The 12,816-nt window shown below is 40.9% G+C and overlaps 1 protein-coding gene across 1 annotated transcript; it reads left to right on the top strand.

Annotated features, from left to right (window-relative positions):
• The first annotated feature begins 9,441 nt into the window (after positions 1 to 9,441).
• On the top strand, positions 9,442 to 11,855 carry LOC146368819 (tripartite motif-containing protein 16-like). The gene has a single exon (XM_084911354.1). The coding sequence runs from the start codon at positions 9,642 to 9,644 to the stop codon at positions 11,301 to 11,303; it is 1,662 nt and encodes a 553-aa protein (XP_084767480.1). The 5' UTR covers positions 9,442 to 9,641; the 3' UTR covers positions 11,304 to 11,855.
• Positions 11,856 to 12,816: the final 961 nt, after the last annotated feature.

The following is a 12,816-nucleotide window of genomic DNA, read 5'->3' as shown; positions in this document are numbered from 1 at the left end:
CATTGAGCTGAAAAAATACTACAGGTATAAATGGAAACTACAGTTTATTTCTGTTATTTCCTGTGATAGTGTTTGTACACTCGCTCATGATAACTGTTCATTCAGCTGCTGTTTTTGTCTGCTGGACATCTTTAGCTTTCAGTAAGGATGCATTCATAGATCAGCACATCTTTTTGAACCACATTTCTTATGAGACTCAGAGTTTACATTTTGGAAATGTGGTGAGACCTGGGGTAGAAAGAGACTGAAGCTTCAACCTCGGCCGTTTTGTGTGTGTCTGAAGCAGAAAGATAAGAACTGTGTGGCCAACTCATCACACACATAATCCTGAATCAGAAAAACAGCATCAAGTGTTGTAATTGTTAAACACAGAAGTGTGATTTATATGTGGTTTTACTGATGGCTAACACAGTCGCACAAACACCTGAAACTGATCAAAATATAAAACAACATCCATCCATCTTCATCCGCTCTATCCGAGGCCGGGTCGCGGGGGCAGCAGCCTAATCAGAGAGGCCCAGACCTCCTTCTCCCCAGCCACCTCCTCCAGCTTATCTGGGAGAACACCAAGGCGTTCCCAGGCCAGCCGAGAGATATAATCTTTCCAGCGTGTCCTGGGTCTCACCCGGGGCCTCCTCCCGGTGGGACATGCCTGGAACACCTCACCCAGGAGGCGCCCAGGAGGCATCCTTGTCAGATGCCCGAACCACCTCAGCTGGCTCCTTTCGATGTGGAGCAGCAGCGGCTCTACTCTGAGCCCCTCCCGGATGGCCGAACTTCTCACCCATCTCTAAGGGAGAGGCCAGCCACCCTTCGGAGGAAGCTCATTTCTGCCGCTTGTATCCGCGATCTCGTTCTTTCGGTCACTACCCACAGCTCGTGGCCATAGGTGAGGGTAGGGACGTAGATCGACCGGTAAATTGAGAGCTTCGCTTTTACACTCAGCTCCCTCTTCACCACGACGGACCGGTGCAGCGTCTGCATTCCTGCAGCTGCAGCCCCAATCCGTCTGTCGATCTCTGGCTCCCTTCTCCCATCACTCGCGAACAAGACCCCGAGATACTTGAACTCCTCCACTTGGGGCAGGAACTCATCCCCGACCCGGAGTGGGCACTCCACCCTTTTCCGGCTGAGAACCATGGCCTCAGATTTGGAGGTGCTGATCCTCATTCCCGCTGCTTCACACTCGGCTACGAACTGTTCCAGTGCGAGCTGGAGGCCTCCACCTGATGAAGCCAACAGAACCACATCATCCGCAAAAATCAGAGATGAGATTCTGAGGCCACCAAAGCGAAAGCCCTCCGCCACTTGGCTGCGCCTAGAAATCCTGTCCATAAAAATTATGAACAGAACCGGAGACAAAGGGCAGCCCTGGCGGAGCCCATCACCCACCGGGAACGAGTCCGACTTATTGCCGGCAATGCGAACCAAGCTCTTGCAACGGTTGTATAGGGATCGAATGGCCCTTAGCAATGGGCCAGACACCCCATACTGCCGCAACACCTCCCACAGGACACCCCGAGGGACACGGTCGAATGCCTTCTCCAAGTCCACAAAACACATGTAGACTGGTTGGGCAAACTCCCATGCACCCTCAAGTATCCTCGAGAGGATAAAGAGCTGGTCCAGTGTTCCGCGACCAGGACGAAAACCGCATTGTTCCTCCTGTAGCCGAGGTTCGACTAACGGACGAACTCTCCTTTCCAGCACCCTGGCATAGACTTTCCCAGGGAGGCTGAGGAGTGTGATCCCCCTGTAGTTGGAACACACCCTCCGGTCCCCCTTCTTAAAGATGGGGACCACCACCCCGGTCTGCCAGTCCACGGGTACTGCCCCTGATCTCCACGCAGCATTGCAGAGGCGTGTCAACCAGGACAGCCCTACAACGTCCAGAGCCTTCAGGAACTCGGGGCGGACCTCATCAACACCAGGGGCTCTGCCACCAAGGAGTTGTTTAACTGCCTCAGTGACCTCGCCCCCGGAGATTGGCGGGTCATTCCCCTCATCCCCAGACTCTGCTTCCTCCTCAGAAGACGTGTCAGTGGGATTAAGGAGGTCCTCGAAGTATTCCTTCCACCGCCTGACAATTTTCTCAGTCGACGTCAGCAGCGCTCCGCCAGCACTATACACAGTGCAGGTAGAGCACCGCTTTCCCCTCCTGAGACGCCTGACGGTTTGCCAGAATCTCTTCGAGGCAGTCCGAAAGTCTTTAACAACAAAACAACATATTAAACATAAATATGTGCCAGTTACCAGAACTTATATGTGGTTTCACTGAGGTTTAATTCTGCTCAGTTTATCAATACTCACTCATACAACCGTTTGTTATGTTTTATTGATTATTTGGCTTTAGGTTTTCCAGTTTTCCAGCTGCTGCTGTTTAATGTTTGCCTAGGAAAAGAAATTTCAGTTAGTATGGGAAGTTTGGTTAAGCTGGTGGAAAACAATACTGTTACACTGACCTTTTGGATAAGATTGTCTTACCTGTGGTTTCTCTGATGTGCACGACAAAACAGTCTCCAGGCAGCTTGAGTGCCCATTTAAAGGTTCCTGGTGGTACCAAGTGATTGAAGAGAGGATTGAAAAGCCATATTAGTTTATTGTAGATTGTAGTCAGTTGGCCAAGCTTGTAATGAAAAACGCTTCATTACTCGAAGCTTTCATCACAGTCCTCTTTGGTGACATCTGGTGGACAAATATATGAAGAGCAGCTTGAGTCTGCAGCTTATAATGAACTGCTTCATTATGATCGTCCACTCTGCAGAGCTGACAGCTTGTGTTTGATGTCATGTGACAGTTCTGTGTGATATCGGGCTGATATGTTGCTTTGAACATGAATTTTTGGGGGGTGAAAAAATTATGTTATCATCAATCAATCATGTGGTCAGAAGAATCTGTGCTTACCTTGCAGGAATGTTTTAAATTTACAGATTGGGAAGTTTTCAGTATTGATGCTTTGGTGTATGTTAGCTCATATGCAGTTTTTTGTAAATACATGATTATACCCCTTAAGCGTGCTAAAGTACCCTATTGTTAGTACCCTAACAATAAGCCATGGGTCACCAAATGCATCAAATCCTGTTTAAGGAAAAAGAGACAGGCTTTTAAAGAGGGGGCTGTTACTGACTTTCAGGCAGTCACCAAAGACTTGAAAATCGAGCTCTTGAAAGCAAAACAGATCTACAAAAACCTTCTTGAAAGCAAATTTGCAGTCAGATCATTGTAGACGGTTTTAAGTCAGACAGAGATGTGAATATGCTTTATGCTCGTTTTAGTTCTTCTGAACTGAAACAGAAACTGAAAGATACTCAACACTTCATCACTGAACTCAGCGATGTCCAAAAGGCCTTTCATACAGTTAATGTGAACAAGAGCCAGGGCCCTGATAACATTAGTGCCGCCTAATTAAATCTTGCGATAAAGAACTCAGTCCTAAATTTCAGGTTATTTTTAATAAATCCTTTCAAATACAAAATGTGCCCTCGCTTTGGAAGGAAGCTGTCGTCGTTCATGTCCCTAAATCTAGTCGTCCAAACGTCCTGAATGACTTCAGGCCTGTTGCCTCACCTGAGTTGTCATGAAAGTCTTTGAAAACATCATCAGAAATGTGATTATGGAAGAGATTAAATATCAGCTGGATCCAATGCAATTTGCGTACCTGCCCAACAGAGGAGTGCAGGACGCGCTTTGGACTCGACTAAATCTGATTCTTAAACATGTAGAGAGTAAAGGGACTTTTGCAAGACTTCTTTTCATTGATTTTTCTTCAGCTTTTAATACAACACAGCCCCATATTTTAATTAAAAGACTTTTAGAAGAGTTTGAAATCAGGAAAAACCTGGTTTGCTGGATTTTAGATCTTTTAACTGACAGGTCACAAAGAGTGAGAATAAATGGGGTTCTGTCTGACCCAGTGTTCTCCTCCACAGCTTCTCCTCCAGGGTGTCTCTTATCGCCCTTATTATTCATTCTCTTTACAAACATGTGTCAGAGCAGATATGAAAACAGGGCCATCATTAAATTTACAGATGACTTTGTTATTGTCAGCTTACTGAAAGAGGGTGAAACTCACCACGGTCCAATCATTGATGACTTTGTTCAGTGGTGGGAGGAGTCTTATCTCCAATTGAACATATCTAAAACAAAAGATATGGTTATTGATTTTAGGAAACAACAAAATGGGCACAGAGTCACTTTAATTAAAGGTCAGAAAATAGAGCAAGTGCAATCATATAAATATCTTGGGACCATAATCAATGAAAAACGGAACTTTTATTGCAAATCGGTCTGTAAAAAGGGTCACCAGTGCCTTTACTGCCTCAGGAAACTTGCTCATTTCCACATTGAGCGAAAGATTTTAACTTTGTTTTCTTGTTCTTTTATTGAGTCTGTTTTATCTTTTTGTTTGGTGGCATGGTTCAGTCAGACCTCTGTCACAGAGAAAAATTGACTGAATTAGTTAGTGAGATGGTCCAGTCGTCTGATAGATGAGTCACAGGCCTGTTTAGACTCCCTGTACTCTAAACAGGTACCACAGATGGCTTAATCAAACCTTAAAAATGGTTCCCATCCTCTACGGGGTGGATTTAGCTTCTTTCTTCAGGACGGAGGTTTCTAGTTCCAAGATGCAGGACAAAGCATTATAAAAACAGCTTTGTCCCTGCTGCTGTCACTGAACTCAATAAGAATTGTTTTTGATTTGATTCATTTTGTTTAATTACTAAATATGTGTTTTGTCAGGTTTCATTAGGTGTGTGTGTTTGTGAAGGGAGGCCAAATGCTATCATTGTTCTGTAAAGCAAATTTACCTGTGGGTATAAATAAAGTAACCTTAACTTAAAGCTTATAGGAGGTTGTGAGGTCACTGCCTCCACCTGATTATGTAATTAACCAGCAGACTGGTACGTTTATATATAATATACTATAAGTTATATCATTATAATTATGTGTACATCATATTTCTTATGTACATTTTAGACCTGGGAGCAGAAATGCTGATGAACTGGTTTTTATTCAGGAACAGGCAGAGCGTCCTCTCTTCCTGGCTCCATGTCTATAATTATGTCACACACTGATTCGCTCCCACAAAATCACCAAAACACAGCACAAATCCCACCAATGATTCAATTCCTTATAAATCATTGAATCAGGTACTGAAGCAGTGACGTGCTGAATGAAGCTTCAGACGTCATTGATCACGTGACTCTGTTCAGACAAACCAAGCCTCAGCACAGCGTTTCTGAAGCAGTGTGTTGATTTTTTGACACGTGTGCCGGAGCTTCAGCTTCAAACGGGCCGTCACCATCAGAGTTGCTGGAACCATGTCCCACTACTGGCTACTCTGTTTTATTCTGTGTTAAGTTTTTGAATGTGAATTTTCTGTGTTAAGAATAACAAAGAAAATGTAATAAAGTGATTTTAAAGTTTAAACTTTGTGTTAAATCTTGTAAATCAGAGAGAGAGAGAGAGAGAGAGATGAGGTGTGGGTGGACATCAGATGATTAAATGTCAACAACCTGATTGGCCCAAGTGTGAAGATGTGACCAGGGGCGGATCTAGAAGGGTGGCATGGGGTGGCAAGTGCCACCCTAAAATGATCCCTTGCCACCCCAAGTGCCACCCCAGTTTTGCATATGACAGTGTTGTTTATCAAAATAAGATAGCATTAGCAGTTTGAGCATAGTTACAGTCAACAGTGAATATAAATGCTAAAACTGAATATATTGGATAGTGTTCCCCCCCTCCACCATTAACAAATGGTTCAGCCCATAGCAGGAGGGCTTTTTTCTTATTTTCAGTAGCAAGCATGCTTATGATTGTGCCAGAGCACATTTTGATCAACACCATGGGAATTTCGGATTTTACACAGGTGGTTGGATGTTACACTCTGTAAATGGAAGGAAGATGAGTGTTATTAACCCTCCGTGGTCCACGGACACGCTGCACCTTCAAATCACATGACTGATTTAAGTTAGCAAAAAGCTGCAGCCACGCGGAGTCTCTATTTCAGCCCACATTGAAAGTTCGGACTTCAAAGTTTATAAATTTTAATTACAGGCCAGTAAATCCAGAGTTATGATAATATATATAAGCCACGCTTTTTTCTAAATACTGTCGTCACGTTTTTGTGTGTGTGTGTGTGTGTGTTTTAAGCGTTTTAAGGACAGCACGAAAACAGTAAAGAAAGGAAAAAAGCCGCCTCTTTCCTATCGGTGGAAAAATGTACCATGTCGACCAATTAAAAAAAGTCAACACTGAGATTTGGTTGTTTAGGAAGAGGGAAAAGTTTTGGGAGTTACGGTAACGGCAGCAAGACAGAACGAGCGAGTGAGAGAGAGAGAGAGTTTTTAGATGTGGGAGATTTGTGATGTTTAGTGTGGAGTGTATTCTTAGTGTGTTGTGTTGTCTTGTGTAGTTGTTCTGTTGTGTAGTCATTTTGCTTTGTGTGTCAGTGAGGGCACTAATGAACACAAAGGCACATTTGCAATGTAAAAACTGTCACTAAGTAGAAAACCAGCGGAGTGATACACCACCTGTTGTCAGGCCTGCAGGTTTATCCCTGTGCTCTTCTCCTCTGTCTTTTGGTGGACAAACTTTTTTTTTACTGGCACACATCATTTTTGGGGCATTTTATTACGAAACCTGATTGTTCTCTCATTTTAGTTTTAGTAATATTTTTAAATGGTTGTGCAAAATTTAAAAACTCGGCAGGTGTATTGGCTGCATTTTTAGATAAATAGTTGTATATGTTTACAAAATGTACAGATATATTTTATATTTGCATTTCAAGTTATAAAAATTTAATCAACATGTCTATGTTTTTTTTACAGTAAAAAAATACTACTAGGATTTTAAGTTCTTTGTGTGATTTCAGATCAGTAACACTAATGCAGTATGTCAGTGAAAAAAACAACTAAATTCAGTTGAGCTAAAAAAGAATGATACCAAACAAGGCAAGGGGGGAAAAATAAAACAATTTGAGGGTGAAATACAAACGTAAACTCAAAAGGAGTCAGAAATGGCCGGTCGTATTTCAGACCTCAGAGGGTTAATCCAACAAATGATGAAAAATTAGGTTTAAATTTTTGTTCATGACAGTGCAGACTCCTGACATTTTGTGCAATTTAAGCTGTAACAATGTGATTGTTTTCTAACAAAAAAAGTGTGAAACTTAAGTTAGACTTGTGTTTGTAAATAAAGCGCCCCATGTTGTGTAGCTTTCTGGATTTTACACTTATTGGGCTACATATTTATTTATTATACAGGCTATGCAGTACATAGATCAAAACTCACATGTTTTATGTAACTAAAGTGTGTAATTATGTGGGATACAGACAATAATTAAGTTATATATTTATATGAAAAACGTGTATACTTACTGCATTTGAATCATTTTAACCACATGTAACCACCTGCATATGTGTTTGGAAAAAAAATGCTTTAATTTTGCCACCCCATTTGATTTCTTTGCCACCCTAAGAAAATTTCTCTAGATCCGCCCCTGGATGTGACGTCCACTGAGGGAAGGGGGGAGAAAGGGTGAGCAGGTATAAAAGTGAGGTGAAGAAGGGATTCGGGGTTCTTCCCTTTTGTCTTCTGTGAGATGAGCAGTTCAGAAGTTTGGATCTAAGAGGTTCACGGTTCAAATTCCAGCAGAGACGCTAAAAGGAGAACCACAGTCCAACCTGTGAATGTTTTTAACCCTTTGTGAAACAACAAAGGCATAAATATGATCATATAAATATTATCTACTGGGTCAGACTCATAGGATCAGGGATTAGAACTCCTTTTATCAGAGAGATGAAATCTACTTCCTGTACAGGGTTTTTTTGTGGGCCTACCGATCGACAGAAACTAGAGTCAATAAAAAAACTGGACATTGGCTCAATGTGTGTGTGGCACAGGGAAACAAGGACTGAGCGCTGTGTAGTCCCACATAAAGTCAGACACCTGCTCACCCTAGGTGGACCATGGCATGGTCTATATGGAGGATACAGACACTGCTGAAAACATGACTCTGTCTGGTTTAGATGATAAAATGTCTTTACTAAGTTCAGCACCTGCTTTTTCAGCCAATCAGAAGCCAGTATTGTAGAGAGTTCATATTTCTTTTCATGCAATTGAATAATTTTGAATGTTTAGGTGAATATTTATATTTAGAGTATTTTCTCGATCAGTGTCTTCAGTCCTGACCCTGAGTGCGTACATTAAAAAATAAAGTGATATAACTTCTTTTACATTACTGTGAACTTCTTGTACAGTTTGACAGCTGATTGTTGTCGTGTTTGTCGTCATATGAAGATCGTTTCCTAAAGAGGACTGAACAGTCATTCAGCCTCTGGCTCCATCCATGAATCTGATGTTTGCTGTATAATCTGTGCTGTTAATAGTGTAATGGAACATATAATTTGTACATATAATTTCATATGTAATTATGATGATCTTTACCCATTAAGATTTTAAATGAAATGATAAACAAAGGCCAAGAAAACTGAGTTAAACTCCTGAGTCTACTATATATTTGCACCATGAAGAAATGAATTGTTTGCACCAGTAATAAATAATCAAATATATCAAATTATCATCAATTATTTAAATAAATGAACCATCGCACCAAACAAAACAACAATTCAACAGACAGTTCTATAAAACTGTGGATGATTCAAAGTGCTGCTATAACTGCACAACAAAACTGCAGTGAGAAAAGCTTTGGATGTTCAGTTTAGTTATAATGACAGTTAAACAACTAAAATACTCGGTTAAGTAGGTGAGAAAAAGTTACATTTACTGGATCAGTTTAAGACCAAAATACATTTGAATGAATTACTGACATGGACACTTTGTGAAAAATTACTAAACAGTTCAGGCAAAATTTTACTAAAACCTTGAATTAAACTTTAAAGTTTACATTTCAAGCACATCTTGATGTTTTCATTGAAACTCCACTGTGACTGTGTACACAGGAAAAACTACAAAATAATGTTTGTTTGTTTGTTTGTTTGTTTTTGTAAACACTGTGGAGCGATCTGCATTTGTTATTGCTAAATTTAAAAATTTGTTACTATTTAATGATCATAATCTCATTTAAACATAGGTTTGATTTAGTGGAGTCAGTTGTTCCCATGCATCATTCTGTAAGTGTGAGAATTCAATTCAATTCAATTCAATTTTATTTATATAGCGCCAAATCACAACAAAAGTCGCCTCAAGAATGAACTAAGATTAGAAAATGTCAAAATATAAAGTGTCATTTATTTTTATTCATCACAGCATCCTAAACTTTGCTGAACTTTTTGAAATATAAAATGAACTCGCTGAGTGTTGACTGTCAAATTTCAAACATCCAAGTAAAGATAAACTATTAAAGTTTAACTGGGTCAGACTTGTTACTGCATGTTGTAACCAAACATACCACACCCTGCATCATGTGAATATTTCTTTAGTGCCTCCCTTCACAGATGTGTCTGTATCAGGATGGGTCTAAACAACATGGTGTAAATGCAGTTGCTGGTGAGCCTCATTTCCTGTAGGAGGTGAACAAGAGCAGAGATCTGTTTCCCTTCAGAGCACAGAGGTTGTTTCTGTTCAGAGGAAGTGAAACTGTCTGACAGCCACTGAGAGACGGTGAAACGGCACAGCACATGAATCAAATGGATCAAACAAAATTCTGCTGTTCAGTCTGTTTGGATCTACTGAAGGATCCGGTGGCTATTCCCTGTGGACACAGCTACTGCATGAACTGTATTAAAAGCTTCTGGGATGAAGAGGAAAAGAAGAAAATCTACAGCTGCCCTCAGTGCAGACAGACTTTCACAGCGAGGCCTGTCCTGGTGAAAAACACCATGTTAGCAGATTTAGTGGAGGAGCTGAAGAAGACTGGACTCCAAGCTGCTCCTGCTGATCACTGCTATGCTGGACCTGAAGATGTGGCCTGTGATGTCTGCACTGGAAGAAAAATGAAAGCATTCAAGTCCTGTTTATTCTGTTTGACATCTTACTGTGAGAAACACCTTCAGCCTCATTATGATGCGGCTCCATTAAAGAAACACAAGCTAGTGGAGCCCTCCAAGAAGCTCCAGGAGAACATCTGCTCTCGTCATGATGAGGTGATGAAGATGTTCTGCCGTACTGATCAGCAGAGTATCTGTTATCTCTGCCCTGTGGATGAACATAAAGGCCACGACACAGTCTCAGCTGCAGCAGAAAGGACTGAGAGGCAGAGAGAGCTGGAGGTGAGTCGACAAAACATCCAGCAGAGAATCCAGGACAGAGAGAAAGATGTGAAGCTGCTTCAACAGGAGGTGGAGGCCATCAATCAGTCTGCTGATCAAACAGTGGAGCACAGTGAGAAGATCTTCACTGAGCTGATCCATCTCATCCAGAAAAGAAGCTCTGATGTGAAGCAGCAGATCAGATCCCAGCAGGAAACTGAAGTCAGTCGAGTCAAAGAGCTTCAGGAGAAGCTGGAGCAGGAGATCACTGAGCTGAAGAGGAAAGATGCTGAGCTGAAGCAGCTCTCACACACAGAGGATCACATCCAGTTTCTACACAACTACCCCTCACTGTCAGCACTCAGTGAGTCTACAGACTCATCCAGCATCAATATCCGTCCTCTGAGCTACTTTGAGGATGTGACAGCAGCTGTGTCAGAGGTCAGAGATAAACTACAGGACATTCTGAGAGAGGAATGGGCAAACATCTCACTGACAGTCACTGAAGTGGATGTTTTACTGTCAGATCCACCAGAGCCAAAGACCAGAGCTGGATTCTTAAAATATTCATGTGAAATCACACTGGATCCAAACACAGCAAACACACAGCTGTTATTATCAGAGGGGAACAGAAAAGCAACTGGAATGAAACAACAACAGTCTTATTCTGATCATCCAGACAGATTCACTGACTGGCGTCAGGTCCTGAGTAGAGAGAGTCTGACTGGACGTTGTTACTGGGAGGTGGAGTGGAGAGGGAGAGGAGTTTATGTAGCAGTCGCATACAAGAATATCAGCAGAAAAGGATGGGGTAATGAATGTTTATTTGGACATAATGACAAATCTTGGTCATTAGAGTGTTACAACAACAGTTATTCATTTATGTACAACAACATCCAAACTCCTGTCTCAGGTCCTCGTTCCTCCAGAGTAGGAGTGTACCTGGATCACAGAGCAGGTATTTTGTCCTTCTACAGCGTCTCTGAAACCATGACTCTCCTCCACAGAGTCCAGACCACATTCACTCAGCCGCTCTATGCTGGACTTTGGCTTTATTATGGAGCCACAGCTGAGTTGATTAAGCTCAAATAGACTGAAGTCTTTCATATTGTGGGTTTAAATCTGTATTTTAGTTTCATTTTATTTTCTCTCCATCATTTCTGCACAGAGATCAGCTGTCAGTCAAACATTATGGGTGGTACCTCCACATCTTCTAGTTGTTCTCTTGATGTTTCCGAGTTTTTAAAGGAGATCTTTCCTGTGACTGTTTATGGAGGCTATCACTGCTCATCATCATTTTGATTTACTAAAATATTTCTCCACATGAAAATGTAAACTTCTCTATCCTCTAAATGTTTCTGGAATATTTGTATTGAAAAATGTCGACATTTCTCTTTATGAGTATGGCAGACCATGTGTGTGTGTTTGTGTTTGTTTTTGTCAAAATCATCAAACAAATGAGGAAAAACTGTGATTTTAATGAATGAATTCATATATTGTGTTGATGTTTTATTGTGTGAATAAACTGGAAGGTTTGACTAGAAATCAAACTTTGAACAAAGTCTTTTCTTCTGTCTTCATTCCAGGATCTCACTCAAATCTGATGCAGAAAATATGAAACTAATCTGAGAGAATAACTGAAGCAGTTTTCCTCCTGAAGCATCACAAAGTTTAGAGTTCATGTTTAGAGCAGAAGATTCAGCAGTCGCTCTGTGACCTTTCAACTTTCTTCACTAAAACAGCTTCATTACAGAGAAACAAGTCACATTTTCTTGATGTTCTTAAGTCCTTTCAGATGTTTGTAATGGTCCTTGAATGCAGCATCAGTGTCACAGGTTGTGACTCCTGTGAACAAACTGACACAGTGTGATATTACACATATTTAAATCTGTCTTTACTGATGATGTTGAAGCTGCTGAAGGCTCAGTGAAGTTTTGTCTTCCTGCAGGTTAACAAGTGAAATCTGAAAGTGATGCACAACACAAGAGGGCGCCTTCATCCTGCTAACAGGGATGTAGAGGAGGTTAAAGCACCTCAGCTCAGTTTGTCCACATGTTTTACATTCTGCCATGTTTTTAGGCTGAATAAAGCCTTTATCATAAAGTGCACTGTGTCATAGATCATTTTTACATAGAACTGTGTCCTTCATTGAGTTTTATAATTTTAGAAACACTTTGCATAATATTGTATTAAAATGACTTTTTCTGTATTAAACTGTTTCTCTGTTTAGTTACAGGCCATTCATTCATTAGAAACACATAAAACATTCACATTTAGTTTAGCTGATAATTTACACGACAACCTCAGTTTTGTGTACAAATATGACAAACATGATGTTTGCAGATTTCTTCAGTCAGCTGAAGAAGACTGGACTCCAAACTGCTCCTGCTGTAAAACTGATATCACTGCTATGCTGGACCCTAAGTGCTGTACTGTTTTCAATACAGGCTTTTTACAGATGAGATATTTAACTGTCATCAGAATTGGAATTTAGATTTGAACATTTGAATTTTTATGTACTAATATTTGTTATTATAATATTAATATAGCACCAGGTTCAGTTACCTTTACTTAAAATTTGATGGTAGAATTTTCCTTTAAGGAG

This window comes from Perissodus microlepis, chromosome 18 (genome assembly GCF_051167445.1).
Source record: "Perissodus microlepis isolate ML-2025 ecotype Zambia chromosome 18, ASM5116744v1, whole genome shotgun sequence".
Classification (NCBI taxonomy): Eukaryota; Metazoa; Chordata; class Actinopteri; order Cichliformes; family Cichlidae; genus Perissodus; species Perissodus microlepis.
This window is presented reverse-complemented; position numbering and strand designations above follow the sequence as displayed.